This window comes from Salvelinus alpinus, chromosome 24 (genome assembly GCF_045679555.1).
Source record: "Salvelinus alpinus chromosome 24, SLU_Salpinus.1, whole genome shotgun sequence".
Taxonomy (NCBI): Eukaryota; Metazoa; Chordata; class Actinopteri; order Salmoniformes; family Salmonidae; genus Salvelinus; species Salvelinus alpinus.
In genome coordinates this window covers 17,722,732-17,740,123 of record NC_092109.1, presented here as the reverse complement: position 1 = coordinate 17,740,123, position 17,392 = coordinate 17,722,732, and the positions used below count along the sequence as shown (strand labels likewise).

General features: G+C 43.3%; 3 protein-coding genes across 11 annotated transcripts in view; 1 reads left to right on the top strand and 2 right to left on the bottom strand.

The window, feature by feature from the left end:
• Positions 1–6,542: 6,542 nt before the first annotated feature.
• LOC139551839 (nodal homolog) lies at positions 6,543–8,599 on the top strand. The gene is made up of 3 exons (XM_071363202.1): positions 6,543–6,852; positions 7,517–8,307; positions 8,447–8,599. Exons 1-3 carry the CDS (start codon positions 6,543–6,545, stop codon positions 8,597–8,599), a joined length of 1,254 nt encoding a protein of 417 aa, XP_071219303.1.
• A 623-nt stretch (positions 8,600–9,222) lies between these two features.
• On the bottom strand, positions 9,223–11,492 carry LOC139551770 (eukaryotic translation initiation factor 4E-binding protein 1-like). Its single transcript, XM_071363105.1, has 3 exons — positions 11,025–11,492; positions 10,270–10,449; positions 9,223–10,155 (listed from the first exon to the last, which is right to left on the bottom strand). The coding sequence occupies exons 1-3, from the start codon at positions 11,080–11,082 to the stop codon at positions 10,124–10,126; spliced, it is 270 nt and encodes an 89-aa protein (XP_071219206.1). The 5' UTR covers positions 11,083–11,492; the 3' UTR covers positions 9,223–10,123.
• A 112-nt stretch (positions 11,493–11,604) lies between these two features.
• LOC139551768 (ankyrin-1-like) overlaps positions 11,605–17,392 on the bottom strand; it is an 82,208-nt gene continuing 76,420 nt past the window's right edge. For 5 of the 9 annotated variants that reach the window (XM_071363094.1, XM_071363099.1, XM_071363096.1 and 2 more), the window contains 4 exons: positions 16,736–17,390; positions 16,353–16,509; positions 15,904–15,990; positions 11,605–15,269 (listed from right to left, as the gene is read on the bottom strand). In XM_071363094.1, the coding sequence (XP_071219195.1) occupies positions 15,195–15,269; positions 15,904–15,990; positions 16,353–16,509; positions 16,736–17,390 (974 nt within the window). In that variant the 3' untranslated portion in view covers positions 11,605–15,194. Of the gene's footprint in view, positions 15,270–15,626; positions 15,719–15,903; positions 15,991–16,352; positions 16,510–16,735; positions 17,391–17,392 lie in introns of all 9 variants that reach the window. The other 4 variants (XM_071363097.1, XM_071363104.1, XM_071363101.1 and 1 more) reach the window with 3 other exon arrangements.

Here is a 17,392-nt window from a genome sequence, read left to right as displayed (position 1 = left end):
CGCATTCCTGCTGTGTTTTCTCAGAACCGTGTTCTCTGTTCTCTATGGAACATAATGGAAAAAATGTATAATGTCCGATCCACCCCTAGACAATTATATATGTAACAGAATTGGGACCAAATTACTATTATTCAAGTCACAAGCAAGTCTCAAGTCACAAGATCCGAGTCTCAAGTCGAGTCCCAAGTAGAACGGGTCGAGTCCAAGTCGTACATTCTAAGAGCAAGTCAAGTTTGGTCCAGTCACAAGTTCTCAAGTTAAGTCACAAGTCAAGTAAAAAAAATTATCTATACATGCAATGACATGTTCAACTACAAATTTTGTATCTATTTATTGAGGCTACCAGACAACCCTTTTCATTATTTTGTCTACAAAATGTAATTGATGATGTAATTGTAAAATAGGGTCCTTGTAGCAGTCGTAAGGGCATGACATCAGCAGAAGGCAAGGCAGGTTGACGTGCTCAGAGTGTACATTTATTTACTGGTCTTGGTGATCCATTGTATCAAACATGAAGCAGAAATGTCTAAGTGTTGGAATAAACATTATGTGGATGTAATGATTGACTGCTAGCAATTAGGATTAGATGGTATATTTATTTACCATGTATCCTATGCATTTAAACGTGTGAAAGAAAGCAACAACAAGCATTTAAACAAGAGAACAAATCGCTCTCCATTGGCTGAAGTTTGGAGAGCAAGTGGAGAGGCCCACAGTAATAAATCATTTAAACAACATATTCCAAATGCAAACTTAATAAGTAATTATCAATTTCAAGCTATTTTGTCAAAGGCCTCCTAAAAGAGCAGTAGGCTTGTGCTAGTAATTGTTGCTTGATGCCCCATTGCTGGTGAGCTTGCAAAGTAAACAGTTAATATTCTTGAACATCAAACATTTTTGGAGCTGCATATTTATTCATTCTGGCAATCTTCTCTCCCTACAATTTGTGCCTACGATTCTATAGCTCTCCAAAAGAATCAGCAATATGTTCCAAAACTCATCTGATCTGTGTTGATTGACAGTTTGCTGGTCCAATCAGCAAACTGTGCGTTTCACTAGCCAATCTATTGCAGTTTTTTTTGTTGCACGGGCGATGTTGCGGCTACGGTCTCGGCCTTCGTGGAGATTCAAATCGAATCAAATCAAATGTATTTATATAGCCCTTCTTACATCAGCTGATATCTCAAAGTGCTGTACAGAAACCCAGCCTAAAACCCCAAACAGCAAGCAATGCAGGTGTAGAAGCATGGTGGCTAGGAAAAACTCCCTAGAAAGGCCAAAACCTAGGAAGAAACCTAGAGAGGAACCAGGCTATGAGGGGTGGCCAGTCCTCTTCTGGCTGTGCCGGGTGGAGATCATAACAGAACATGGCCAAGATGTTCAAATGTTCATAAATGACCAGCATGGTCAAATTATAATAATCACAGTAGTTGTCGAGGGTGCAGCAAGTCAGCAGCTCAGGAGTAAATGTCAGTTGGCTTTTCATAGCCGATCATTAAGAGTATCTCTACCGCTCCTGCTGTCTCTAGAGAGTTGAAAACAGCAGGTCTGGGACAGGTAGCATGTCCGGTGAACAGGTCAGGGTTCCATAGCCGCAGGCAGAACAGTTGAAACTGGAGCAGAAGCACGGGCAGGTGGACTGGGGACAGCAAGGAGTCATCATGCCAGGTAGTCCTGAGGCATGGTCCTAGGGCTCAGGTCCTCCGAGAGAGAGAGAGAAAGAGAGAATTAGAGAGAGCATACTTAAATTCACACAGGACACAGGATAAGACAGGAGAAGTACTCCAGATATAACAAACTGACCCTAGCCCCGACACATAAACTACTGCAGCATAAATACTGGAGGCTGAGATAGGAGGGGTCAGGAGACACTGTGGCCCCATCCGATGATACCCCCGAACAGGGCCAAACAGGAAGGATATAACCCCACCCACTTTGCCAAAGCACAGCCCCCACACCACTAGAGGGATATCTTCAACCACCAACTTACCATCCTGAGACAAGGCCGAGTATAGCCCACAAAGATCTCCGCCACGGCACAACCCAAGGGGGGGCGCCAACCCAGACAGGAAGATCACGTCAGTGACTCAACCCACTCAAGTGACGCACCCCTCCCAGGGATGGCATGAAAGAGCACCAGTAAGCAGGTGACTCAGCCCCTGTAATAGGGTTAGAGGCAGAGAATCCCAGTGGAGAGAGGGGAACCGGCCAGGCAGAGACAGCAAGGGCGGTTCGTTGCTCCAGAGCCTTTCCGTTCACCTTCACACTCCTGGGCCAGACTACACTCAATCATATGACACACTGAAGAGATGAGTCTTCAGTAAAGACTTAAAAGTTGAGACCGAGTCTGCGTCTCTCACATGGGTAGGCAGACCATTCCATAAAAATTGAGCTCTATAGGAGAAAGCCCTGCCTCCAGCTGTTTGCTTAGAAATTCTAGGGACAATTAGGAGGCCTGCGTCTTGTGACCGTAGCGTACGTGTAGGTATGTACGGCAGGACCAAATCGGAAAACAAGGATTCCGACCAGTGTCTCAAAGAAGCACTAGACACTCTAAACACCACTTACCAGATTTTGGCCAGACTGCAGACACTATCAGCTGTGCTACTGCTACAATCATCATATTCCTCCCAGTCCTATACATGTCAATTGTGCATTCTGGGGGCTATAGATTATGGGTTATATTCAAGTTCTCATTTACAACTGTGACCTGGCCAAGATAAAGCAAAGCAGTGCGACACAAACAACAACACAGAGTTACACATGGAATAAACAAACGTACAGTCAATAACACAATAGAAAAAGTCTATATAGAGTGTGTGCAAATGAAGTAAGATTAGGGATGTAAGGCAATAAATAGGCCATAGTGGCGAAATTAATTACGATTTAGCAATTAAACACTGTAGTTATAGACTGTGTCTGATGCCGTAAAAGGTTGTTGAGTCATTAAGTGAGGGCAATTGGCAGGACTGTTAGGACTGAGAATGGGCACACTGGGCATAGAGGAGAGTGGTTGCTATCTGAGTCACTAAGTAAAGGGCAAGCTTACAGCACCCTGTTTGCAAACTACATATAGAGAAATCTGTAGCCTTGTAACTGTTCTAAGGCAAAGAAAGACACTATGTTCTCTGGGGTTGAGGACAGACATGTAGTTAAATGTGTCTCAGCTCTTGAATTTCAGCTTTCTACAGAGTCATGACATGGGGCACCGTGATATTAGCTCAGTTAATAACTAGAGGAACCATTAGTGATAGTAATGAATATTATATGTCAGCGTCAACGTAAATCTATTACATGAACTATGGGCAATTTGCATTTAGCCTACACATTGACCCTTGACCTTGGTCAATTGACCAGAGTACGTGAACCATAAATATCATAGACATTCTGTATTTTAAAACATGCATAATTCTGGCAACAGTAACGTAGCAGGGATTATTTTAATAGGACTTAAAGACTGGGGCTGACACACACACGCACGCACTCACTCACTCACTCACTTACTCACTCACTCACTCACTCACTCACTCACTCACTCACTCACTCACTCACTCACTCACTCACTCACTCACTCACTCACTCACTCATTCACTCACTCACTCACTCACTCACTCACTCACTCACTCACTCACACCGCTCCATTCCAACTGAATCTTAATCAAATAGCAGCCTAACTGAATTTAAGTTCCTATCAAAGGGCCCTGTTTCAATTGGCGGCTCTCCTCCGCACCGGGGATAATTATCTCCATTATTCTATTGACGCAGGGGCCACTGGAAAGCCCTTTAATATTTGACAGCCTCTTTGTTTCCTAGCCGGCTCTAACACAGACACACACGCTTCTTTTCTCCTTAGAAGCACAAAAGTCTGGGCCTGTTCCCCCCTCCCCCAACACACACTCCCACACCCCCACACTCCCACACCCCCGTTTCATTGCTGTTGCTCGGGGCTCATCTATTTTGCTAACTAATTCACAGCGATCAACATCCCTGCCAATTAATTAGGCAATCAGTCTGGAGCTCAAGTCACTGACACAGAATGAGGTGTCCCTCTCTGCCTCACATTGCCTTTACATGTCCAATATGAGCCCTTCATGGAGCTGATGATAATGGGCTTCTAGAGGCCCCTATACACTGCTACACACTCACCAACTACAGTACTAATGCTGCACACAATTGGTCCTGTTGATGGCAATCTAACACATTTTAAATAAGTGTTGGTCAGTTCACCAGCGCACATTATAGCACTGTAGCAGTTTTCATAATCCCCCTGAACCCCTCACTACTTCCAATAAACACACACACAGATCTCTTTCTCTCGCTCTATAAATTAACTCACGTCATCAGAGAGGATTAATAATGCTTAGTAAAAATTCATCAAGATTCCAATATGAACAGAACAGTTATTTCAGTTTAGCGACTGACTGCTCATTAGATTGTTGATTCTTAGCCACACATTTCCCCCTGCTGGACAGATCCGATAATAAATGGATCCAAAGCCAAACCCGTTCAGATCAGGGTGTTGGCTACATGTGCCGGCCTCTGCATGAGGTGGGCCTAAGTTGAAACAATAGGCTCACGGTAGATCTCATAAAACAGTATTTATTGAGCTAATTGTATCACTTTATTGTAGCCTTGGCTCAGTCCATACCTGTATCACAATTAGGCCTAAAATCTGTTTTTATTGACCGTGGTTGAATAATTGGTTTCACTTAAATTCGAAATGTCCACTGAACAGTAGTAGAATATCAACTATTGCAGATTGTTCTTTTCCAGAAATATAATTGATTTGATATAGTCCAACACAAGACAAGCTATACAAAATACATTTGTAATCTTAATTAATGTTTTATCTGGTGTATATGCCAGATGTTAATAAAGAACAACATTTCCATAAAATTAAATCAAATCTGTAACCTAACAAGCTATTGAATACAATAGCTAATATAATGTTAATAGCTAATGCATTGTTAAATATATTAGTTGTTCATTGTTAGTTGTATTGAATGCAATAGCTAATACATTCTTAATTGTATTAATTGTTAATTGTATTAAATACAATAGCTAATACATTGTTAATTGTATTAATTGTTAATACATTGTCAATAGCTAATACATTGTACTAATACATTGTAAGCTATTGAATACAATTGCTAAAACATTGTTCATTTATGTTTTATCTGGTCTATGTGCCAGATAATAATTTTAAAAACAAAATTTTCAAAAGGTTACATTTATTTCCATAAAATGCCAATATCAAATATACTAGGTACAAATAAAATATGCAGCTAAAAACCCTATTGAAGCATACTTCTGTTTTCCCAATCAGTGCTGCACAATTAGCATATTATGTAGAGTTGTTGCAATTACTTTACTTTCGTTCCAATAAAATACTTTTTTTATTGTTTATGGTAGAGTTCAAATATATTTTGAAGATTACTCTTCAAAGCATTTAAAAGTGCAAGCTCCACCAAATATCGTGCACCATCGTCATAAGCCTTATTTCTCACCTTTTTGTCATCAAATAGTTCCCATAAACCTACTTTGTTGTGTCTTTCTTCAGATTCTTCTAAGAAAGAAGTAGGCTAGTTAGTAGTCTATGAATCCCTGTATTTAAAAACAAATGTATTTAACATGTATTTAACTGTAGCCTAGCTAGTCCCTCTTCAGAGAATATCTATCATATAGCAAATCATCTCTAGCCTAAACCTATAAAGATAATATCCAAGAGATATGCATAGGCCTTCTAAAAATAAACAGGCCGATTCCATTTCGTCGCTAGCATGTCATTGCAATGTACAATGTAAAAGGAACAAACAGAAAGCTGTAATAAATGTGTGTGACTATAAGGTTGATAAGACTGCCTCATTGTCTTGCGAGAAGGCTCATACAATTATTTGTTATCCGTGATGGGATAAAATAAGTTATAAATACTGTGGTTATAAATAATGATCATATTTTAGGCCTATACAATCTGAGCGCTGACATTTCATTTTCGTAAAGAGAAGTTGAGTCAGCTTTCTAGATTTCTTACCTAGGTGATAAAGAGATGACTTCCTCTTCTTATGACCCATCTAATAAAAAGGGCATTGGAGTGATTAATTCGTGTGTTGTTCATTCCTCATTCCCATTCATCAAAGCGCAATGTTCAGCTACTAATCTGCTTAACTCATTTTATCGTGGTTCCTTATCAAAGAGATCTCTGATACATAACATTCAATGCAGTGGTATTCAAGTTTTAACACCTTGCCCACTCCAAAGAGCCATTGGTTTCGATTGCCTACACAACGACCTTGGCCTTTGAACTCTCTGTTCTCCCGTGGATCACACATTCACTTCAAAAGCCCGAGGCACGACAGAACTCTTCAAGAAAGACACAGGGTTGTTATAAGTGTTCTCACTCCAGCAGACAGCATCTCACCTGAGGTATTCACAACGGGACGAGCTGGGAGAAGGATTTCTACCCCATCTATCTGTCTCTTACAACAAGAGCTTCACTGGCTTGAATTTTACAGGAAAATAATACATTCAAATAACTTGGAATTATGGAAGGACTCACTCTGGCTTTCTTTTTGGCGCTTCTGGTGGGCTCGATCTGTGTGGTTGGAGCAGAGAATTTCCCAGGGAACCGTGAGGCTTTCTTCCACGGGATTCGTAGGTTTCCCCCGCCAAGCGGAGGTCACAGGCACCCTGTTCGTCACTCCAACAGGTTCCCACTCTACATGATGCAGCTCTACCGGACTCTACTCGAGGGAGACACCGCCAGGATGCCAACTGTTAGCGCCGCCCAGACCAACAACGATGACAACCCCCGCCTTCACGACTCTGACTACGTACTCAGTCTGGTTGCCAAAAGTGAGTATTTTTATTTTACAAAACACTTAGTTCACTTAGTTTATATCGTGGATTTTTTTCTGTTTACAATTAATTATATTATGTTTTGGAGATGTTTGAAAGCACTTTTACGCAACATAATTGGACACACTAATTCAATGTGAAGTCATATTTGAACTATTATGTTTGCATAATTAAATTCACCCTCAGTAAACATAGTAAATAAACAGTGATTTTAATTTAGGCTACATGCCTAGTGCGCGTTTTGATTACTTTGCGCCTCTCAATTATTTTAGCACTTGGAAACCTTATACAATGTTTATTGTGAAGAGCCTTCCCTATGCATAATTTCAGCGGGTATTATTTAAAAGTGTGTATACTAGCCCCAGGCTGTCTGTTATAACAGTGTCAGGCGCGGAGCAATACACAGTGCGACAGTAACAACATTCTACTTGATCAACTGCTCATCGCATGTCAAAAGAGGACGTGTGAAAGCTGTCTTGTGGCACGCATTTTACTTGCTCGCTGTGGGCAACAATAAAAGGCATGTGACACTCTCTGTGATTGTAATGAATGGGACATAGTCTGATAGTCACAGAGGTGAAAGAGAGATGATTGCACACTTTCATAATCCTAGTCTGCCCTCTGCATCATGCATTTCTAACTGATTTTCTTATCTCTCCAGGTTGTCACCAGATCGGTGGGAGGTGGTCTGTCACCTTTGACATGTCCTCCATCTCTGCAAGTGACAAGGTCCAGCGCTCCGAGCTGCGGATCCGCCTGCCTGCATTCTCTGCCTCTGAGCGTGTCACTGTGGACATGTACCACTCCCAGACATGCTCCTACTCCAGCCCGCCATGCCCAAAGGAGGACCTCTTCCTGGGCCACCTGAAGGCAGAGCCAAGCTCTCTGACCTCCACATCCAACTGGAGGGTGTTCAACGTCACCGCCCTGCTCCACTACTACTGGCTGCACCAGAGAGGCTCCGCACCTGGCCAGGAAGTGAGCAGGCCATTAGAGAGAGAGGAGGAGGAGGGCCAGGAGAAGGTCCTGCACCCCACAGCTGACCGGGTCATGGTGGTGGTCTTCTCCAAGCACCAGGCAGAGAAGCGGGCTCCCACCCTCATCCACACCGCTGAGCACTCCAAGTACGTCACTCTGGACTGGGAGCGAGCTAGAGCTGGGGCCAACCCTCCTGTCAGCATAGAGGTAGAGGGCGGAAAAGGAACAGGTCGCAGGAAAAGGCACGGGCACCACCAGAGAGCAGGAGTGGCTGGGGTGGCCCCTGGTGTGGCCCCCACGGAGGAGAGGAAGGACCCGTTGTGCAGGAAGGTGGACATGTGGGTGGACTTTGACCAGATTGGCTGGAACGAGTGGATTGTTTACCCCAAGCGCTACAACGCCTACCGCTGTGAGGGCAGCTGCCCTACCCCAGTAGACGAGACCTTCACCCCCACCAACCATGCTTACATGCAGGTAAAACTGCCAACATTACATGATCACTGCTGAAAATAATGCTTGAAATAGAGCCTTTGATGTGTTTCAAATTACAATATTGCCTTTTCCCCTTAGTTTATGATTTCACTTGCATTACATCTCTCTCTTCTCTCTCCAGAGTCTGCTGAAACTTCACCACCCAGACAGGGTCCCATGCCCGTTCTGTGTGCCCACCCGCCTGGCCCCTCTGTCCATGCTGTACTACGAGAACAGCGAGGTGGAGACACGGCACTTTGAGGGCATGGTGGTGGAGGAGTGTGGTTGCCATTGATCAGCCTGTGTGCCAACATGGACACCCCATAGGCACTTTCCATCCCAGGTAAACACCACTCTGTCCCAGCTTCTGCTCTCAATGTGCAGGCCTCAGGAAGAAAGGTGAGGTGCAAAGGTGTGGGCTTACTCTGTGAGTGTAGTCTCAAAGCGCAAGGCTTTTCTACAAGGGCAGCTGCTGCTTTCAGCCATGCTACACTATGGATATACTGGACACTGAAGCAGACTGAACACAAGCACTGAAAAAGATCAAGAGAATCACTTATAATACCCGCATACATGTATAATTTATAATGACTAATGATTAAGGCAAACGCCGATACAAGGACAATGCAGACCCCTAAAGTGCTTTAATTCCTCTGTATGACCCAGTGTTGATACAGTATTATTTTCAAATGTAAATATTTCCTATGAGAAATGTATTTTTTTAAAGGACCGAAGTATGTTTAAAATCACTTGAACATTTTGGTTAATAAATCCTCAATTAATTGCAGTCTGCTTCTATGGTATATTCTCTCAACAGTTAATAGTAGAGAGAACACACAAGGATGAAATGTAAATGTAAATAAATGGATGACAAAGATATTTTTTTATTTTATTAGTCAGCTTCAGTTCCTCTGGAAAAATATGAAGCAGCCCTAGTTTTTCAATCAACACATTAGCCTACACCAGGGATGGGCAACTGGCCCTTTTGTAGGCCTACGAATACATTTTTAGGAACTAAGTTAGGTTCTCAACTTACTGTTGAGAGTTAGTGTTTGACCTTCTGTATTCTACCATTCTATCTAAACTTGTAGTAATCATGGTCAAATTACCGACCAGGGGGCCCCCATTGATCATCAGATATCATATTAAAAACTGTAAATGTTTGTCTCCACCCTATGGCAAAATGTGTACAATTGCAGGAAATTAGCTGTAAAACTGCACATTTTTCTCTCTGCCCCATGGCAAAATGTGAAGAATTGCAGCAAACTTGCTTTAAAACTGCAACAACAACAAAACATTTGAGGGGGGGGGGTTGGAAGGGAGACAACAAATTCTGCTAGGGCCGGCTCTAACTGAATGTGTGGGTATGGATGTGGGTATGCAGACCCGTGAGCCACTGCGTCCCCTCATGATGAGTCCCAATTTTTGTAGCCCCCTCCCCCATCAATTTGACCACCCCTGGCCTACAACAATACTTAACCTTAACAAATTCTGAGAATGCCATTGGGGTTTACAAAATTCTATTGGAGAACACTAAAACATAATTCAAAGGCTTCATCCTTCAGACAGGACAATGAGTAAATAACATCAAATCAATGGACGAAGGAGTGAGGAAATATTGCATGTTCGTGTTTCCTTTTCCTGAGCGATTCGATTTATGACTGCAGATAAATAATGCAGCACTAGGAGGCAGTCTCTTCATCCATTTTATAATGCTGTGTTCATCAAACAAAGGAGACAGCTTAAACCTAGTAAAACACAAGTCATTCTTTCCTTGTTATCCTCAAGGCTGCAATACTCCAGCAGATCCATCAAATGGCTAAATGTCCGTTTGAAATTGAGCATCCTTCCCTGCAAAAACAAGATGAAAACAGTGCAGTAAAATAGAAAACAGTCATAAAAATTATAGACACAAATATATAACACGTGCGTGCATGCGCACACACTCACACACCAGACCTTTACCTGCACTCTTGTCTGCTGGTGGAATGAGGTTGTTGGGGGTCTGTTTAGGGTGGGCTGTGGTTGTGTTGTCTGAGAGGGGGCTGGTTACCCCAAGGATATCAGGGAGACAGGGAGTGGTGCGCGCCAGAGGGGAAGCTCGACACTCCAGGAGGAACTTCCTGTCGTAGATGATTCGGGTGCCTGGGTGGGTTTGGTGGAGGTCGATTGGCAGTAAGAGAGATTACAAACAGGGTAGATGAAGGCAAATAAGCACCAGATATTAATAATAATAATGATAAAGAATAAACATGTTAAATTAGGCCTTTATTATTGTAGCGATCATCCCTATATGAGCTATGTTACAATTTCCAACAAGTGAGTTAATTATTGGCATGATGTGTAGGGTGTTTGCCTTTCACGACAGCAACCCGGGTTCGCTACACTGGTGTCAGAAGTGGGATGGCGGCCGTGTGGCCATTAGACCGCTGAATAGTCGAAGCATGGGACATGCCTTTCCATTATATGAGCCACACTGGTTGAATCAACATTGTTTCCACTTCATTTCAAACAAATTACGTTGGGAATAAAAAAATTCCCAACAAGTGAGTAAACCCTATTGACGCGATGCATAGGGTATTTATCTTTCACGCCATTGATCAGGGTTCACTTCCCTGTCCCGCCATTCGCTACATTGTTTACGACGATGATGACTATTATTAAAATAATATATTATTGTATTTACTATAAGGCTATTATTATGATTGAGTTTCACATACCTCCAGGGATCATACTGAAGAGTGTCCCTCCTGGTGTTGTAGAATAATCTTGAGGCATGAGGGCCACATCGTTGATGACAGGGCGGGTGGTCGGGATAGCCTGACTAGTCGTTTAACTCCCAGTACCCCCGAAGACATCCTTTAAACTACGAATACAAACTAGCAAACAGCTGTAATCCATGCCCTTCGAACAAGACCAAACTAATAGCAGATGACAGAGCGCAAATTTCAAGGTCAGTTTTTCTCCTCATTCCATCTTTTCGGATCACCTTGCCCTCCACGTGCCTCCAATACTACTACAAAATAATTTAGCTCAAGTGCTCCTCAAAACAACGTTGAAAGTAGCGCCAGTTTTGATTGTCAGAAAAAAACTGGAAGTCATCCTGCATAAACCAAATAAGGGAGAGTTTACAGGGAGTCGTAGTTTTAGCCTAAATAACTTTATGTAAACTGAATGATAGAATTATGATTGTTAAAAAATATATAAGGTTTTAAATATTCCTGTGAGAGTACATGGATAGCATTAATATGTAGGCCTAAGACTTTGAAACAAAGGATAAGAACCACTCTGTCCGATAACTGTTTTGCACCAATGTACTTACCTTTATACACATACATATAGATTTACAATTTACATTTACAAACGTACATCAATTTACATTTGATTCTCAAACACATTAAAATGTGTAAGAGAACACATCAGGTATGTTCACATCTTTCTTTATTAATTTCTGTAAATGGTTGGAGCTGGTGTACAGAGTAGATGATCTATACATATCTTCATGTCAGAATGAATCTGATTGAAACAAAGGCTTGAATACATATTCACGTTTGTTTTTCCTCTCTCCATGACAATAAAAAAGAAAAGAAAACTATTTGAAATACCTACAAAGCCTCTACATTCCCCACCATGTGGCCGTTTGCCTATACTATAGTTAATATGCTTAAAGAACATCCATAACAACTCTATAAGGGTGCATAGCATTCTAATTAAATATATTTTGTCATATATTTATACATATATTTTCATAAAAACATGTTCTGTGCATGTGTGCAGTTGCATTCCTTAGTATAGAGTAATATCATATTGCGTTAATATTGTCACGTTTCCATTCTAAAGGAGTATAGGTGATCTCTATTCTTTGCAACAGTAATTTTAAAATACTCTTTGAAATACATGATCATTTCCATGTCCTCATGTTGTGTCCCTAGTTTTAAAACCATGTCCCTCTCCTCATCAACCTTCTGAACACCACACGCACACACACACTGGCGGAGTCTACAGTTCTCACAGTGCAAAGGCTTGTGGACTGGCTCAATTTTCAGTTTGATATTGTCAACCTCTAAACCCACATACACAGATCCCCTTAATTTGAGATTAATCAAACATGCTGTACATTCATTTTAAATACCTTTCAGGACTATGGTCTCTATATCTCATCCATATCAGGTATCAGTGTCTTGTTGTTGTGGAAAACCTGATTGATAGATTGATTGACTTATCAATTGCTGATTGAGAGTTTCACTTCTCTTCATCATTAGCCTATTCAGACCCAAAGCAGCAACATAAGTCAATCAGCTACACTGCTGTTTAAAGATAAATTAGGTGACCTGGAGAGGTGAGGCTTAAAGACCACAGACCTTTCACCTAGGGAATCCACCAACATACTAACTAAAGGCTACCCTTTTATAATTACACCTCACCTATTACCAATGACCCCTCCACCACTCTCACACACACACACACACACACACACACACACACACACACACACACACACACACACACACACACACACACACACACACACACACACACACACACACACACACACACACACACACACACACACCCTACCCGACAACCCAAACTGATTCCACAGCACTCATGTTGACACCCATGGTTCTCTTTCTATAGAGGGCTCTGAACTCAAAAACAGGGCAAAACTTGGATCCTGCTAGAACTGAAACCTGAGTGGAATAAGAGTGAACGATAAGTGATATGTGATATATGTGGCATAACAGATGAGGTTTTAATGTGCACTGATTGGCAGGGAATACGTGTCGGTGATGTGTTACTAATCTATTCACTCAATCATTCATAGTCACATTCACTCCAACCACAGTACATACATACATAGTAAATAAGTGCTACCATCAGAGATCCATTCCTAAGATTCAATGTATGAAGTTAGCATATCCTGGGTAATATCTGCTACGTTAAGTGCTGGACCAAATCCTTTCCTGAAACCTTTACTATATTGCCCCCCAGCAGCTGCTGCTCCGATCCAGTTATCTAGTCTGTGATACCTCTTTATAACACCAGGTGGCAGTGCCACCATGCTAATACAACAAAATGAAGGTCAGAGGAACAGAGGAGATTCCATTACGAAATGTCAATTGTGAATGCATTGAAAGGATCACATTTGTGAGGGGAAAACTGCATACCGTCTTGGATTGTACCTTTTGTATACATGCATGCTTCTGATTTGTCTGCACCAATTTCAGAGAGAGAAATGCTTTAAATGCTACCATAATGTGCAGATACAGAACACCCACCCTCCCACTGTACACACAGACACACAGACACACACACACACACACACACACATACACATATATATATCTCTATATACATATATATCCCTCCTTGTCTGATATTATTGCTGTGGCAGACACCAAAGTACATAATCTGAGTCCGACCAGGCTTCTCATAACAACTAGAGCACAATAAATGAATTACTGTATGTGCGTGTGCATGTGTGTATTAAATATATGTGCGAGTGTGTATGATGTATGTGTGTGTGTATGCATTTATGAGGTGTGTGTGTGTGTCTATAAGTTCACAGAACAGGGTGTTAAATTGGGCGATCACAGTGCTATCTGTCAGTCTGTCCTTACTTGCTTAGCTATGCTAGTCTCTAGCATCTCATCTAAACCTTCACATTTACCTCCATCTCTTTCCCATAAATATGACTATCCACACTGATCATTAATCCCCTGTCTGCTTCACCCCCTCAAATCAAAAGCACAATTGAATGTGAACCACAAAAGGACGATGTCGTGAGGTGCTACAGCCACAGCAAACTGAGAGAATGAGAGAGAGAGCAGTGGATGAAGCTGATTGGGTAGAGATTGAAGTTGGAGCTACAGGAGTTGATGGAGAGGAGTGTGGTGTCAACATGGCAGAGGGGAGGGGTGTAGGAGGGGAAGGGGACCCCATGCTACCGTAAATCTGGGATGTGTTGGGCATTAATGTTAGAATACACTGGCTGCCACGCAATGCTATCAAGCGACAAACTTTTTTTTGTTCCCATCTGGAAAAACATTCCCATTGTCTGAATAAAGCACACCCTCCTAAAACAGGGGGAGAAAGCTAGTCCCTATCAAAGCCAGACAAAGTGGAACTGGGGTGAACAGAGCTAAAGAAACACGAGAAGCACGTTCACAAAGGAATGACGTCACACACAGACAGACGCTCCCGAGTAGAGGAGCACGGTGGGTTTCTCATTCCCACATTGAGCACACCGTGACATCACAGGGGCACTGACCAACCAGGACACGGCTCAGTGCCAAGCCAGAAGCGAGAGAACACATGCGGTAGAAATACACACACATACACACACAGACACACATCCACAGAGCATAGTGCATATATCACATAGAATAACAAGGAAATAGGGTCCAAGTGAATGAAGCATTGGTAAGCTCAGCATTGGATTGACTGTATCATAGCAATCTTTTTTGGCAGTAGTGTTACCAGACTCAACTTGCTAACACCAACCAATCCTTTTGGGGGGGTGGGGGGTCCTTAAACTTGTCCCTGACCCAGTCAGTCCTGGGTCGGCCCCATAACATGTACCAATTCAGTTTGTAGATAATGACAGTTCAAAGGTCAATGGTCATGCACCAGCAGTCAATCATGCAATTACAGTTGACAGGAAGCACTTTTTTGTTGCTTTTTTTCTGGTTGGATTTTATGAAGTTTTTATAGAAAAAATCATGCCCTACTCTAGTTAAGTATCTTTTTTTTATGTTACAAAACTACAAGTAGATCTCCTTCTCGTTTCCTCTTGTTGTGGCGATCCAGGGTCATTCTGCAGATGATTTTGTGTTTGTATTTGTTGTTTGCTGATCTTAGTCCTTCTTTCAGTCTTCTCTAGTCTCCTCTCAACCTTCTCCCTGTTTTCCTCTGTCACCTGGCTTTTTGTTTGTGGAGGATGGTTTGGCAGTGGATGTCCGGTTCTACGGTACAGAGAAAAAATAGATTTTAGGAAAAAGGGAATTATTTTGAACTATTACAATCTCATCACATTTAAAGAAAGGGACAGAGGTAGCCAGTCAAGATGAGGAAGAAACAATATATGAAACCATTTTTTTTCAGTTGATTAAATAAAAAATGATGAGAGATGAGAGCTGGCAAACAAAGATTCTTTCATCTTTCACTTCATAACATTATTGCAAGGCGAGTAGTGTGCAGGGGTTTGTCATTTACAATAGCCAGTTTAACTTCAACCTTCTCTGGTTCTGAGGGGTCTAATACTTCTAAAAGCATCTATCCAAGCACTGTAATATATACACAAGTGCTTATGTGTCCCATACCTTGAGGACTGGGTATGTGTGTTTCAGTGTTTTACTCTCCGCAGACTGTTGCGCTTCACTGACTGAGCACCCTTCCTCACATCCACCCCCACCTACAGTACAGCAAGGAGGGAGGGAGCAGGGAAGGAGAAAATACACAGAGGAGTTAACACTGATCTACGCAACGTGCATTTGTGAGCGCGCGCGTGTGTGTGCATATGTGCTTGCATGTATCTATTTGTGAGTGTGTGAGTCTATTTTGGGGGAGAAACAGTCGTGCAGAAGAGGACAAACTAACCTTCCTAGTGAAAACGTTTCCATGTTCGTCCACCAACTGCTCCTCAGCCAGGAACTCAACAGCATAGTCCTCTTTATCGGCATCAATCTGTGTCAAAACATCAGGATATAACACATAAAATAACCACATGACATTAGTACACAGGTTTACAAACCACACAACACAACTTTGCCCCATTAAGCCAATTTCAGATAATGACGTGACATAACGTCAACATTTGGGTTTTGATGGTTGGAATTTTTATGATTGAAACCAAATTAAAAGATTGTCCTATCTATCGCAGGCATGGACAGGAAGTCCCTCCTCCAGGCACAGGAAGCGGCAGGTGGTCAGTCGGCATGACAACCGGGAGCCCTGCCTCTTGGTGTGAGAAGCCCAACACCTTGTCGAAGGGCTGTGTCCCAAACAGGTGCCTGCACAGCACCTCCGACTGCCCCCATGTCACACACCGGTGTCAGCAGAGCCTCTTGGGGTACACGAGACCTTGGTGACATCATCAGCGTCTCCACACTCTGCCGGGGCAGCCTGGGCGCCTGCGACCCTGCCCAGCCACGCAGGGAGTCCTTGTTGGGGAGGTACGGCTGGAACGCACCGCCCCCAACCACCCTTAGAGAGAGGGGAGAGGGAGACAGGGCCAAAGAGACAAAGACGAAAGAGGAGCAGACAGACAGAGCGACAGAGACAGAGGTACGAGTAGGAAAGAGAACAAGACAGACAGATAAAAGACACAAAAAGAGAATGCCACAATGGATTGAGTTTTGAGTATGGATTCTGTACACACATACACAGGTCTGTCTGGCTAGACCAGTCTGAACCCCTGACCGAGTCTTACCTGTTGTCTCCATTGTGCTCCATTGCTCGGCTCAGTCCTGACATCTCACACAGCTGGGCATAAACCTGCTGCCCTGCAACAACAGAAAGCCCTTCCTCTGAACTCTGTCTTAGTCCTCCTCCTCCCCTCGCTCCTCCTCCAGTCATACTGCTGCCCGCCACTGATGCTGCTACCTCCACCTTCCTGCCCTCCGACCTCTGACCTCCCAGCTGGCCATTCAGGTTGACCTTTGGCACGGCGCCGCTGGCCCTCACCCTGTCCCTGTCCGCCAGCTCCTGCCGCACCTCCTCCTCCTCCTCTACTTCCCCTTCCTCCTCCTCCTCTTCCTCCTCCTCCAGCTCCATGATGGAGCCACTGGCCCCACTGCTGGGGCGCCCCAGGCTGCAGGGCAGGGACAGGGTGGCCCCCTCTGAGTCATCAGCCCGGCTGCTGCCATCCAGGGACGAGTCCTCCACTGTGACAAGGGAAGGGCTGACCCCCGAGGGCCACACCTGCACGTCTGACATCTCCATCAGGGTGTCTTCTTCGGTGGTGGCGATGGGTGCACACTCCAGGCTGGAGACCTCCTGCCAGTAGGGCTCAGCTCCCAGTGGAGAGGGCAGACTGTACTGCATGGAGGCTGGGGAGAGCAGCTCTTCCTGCACAAGTCCGTAACCT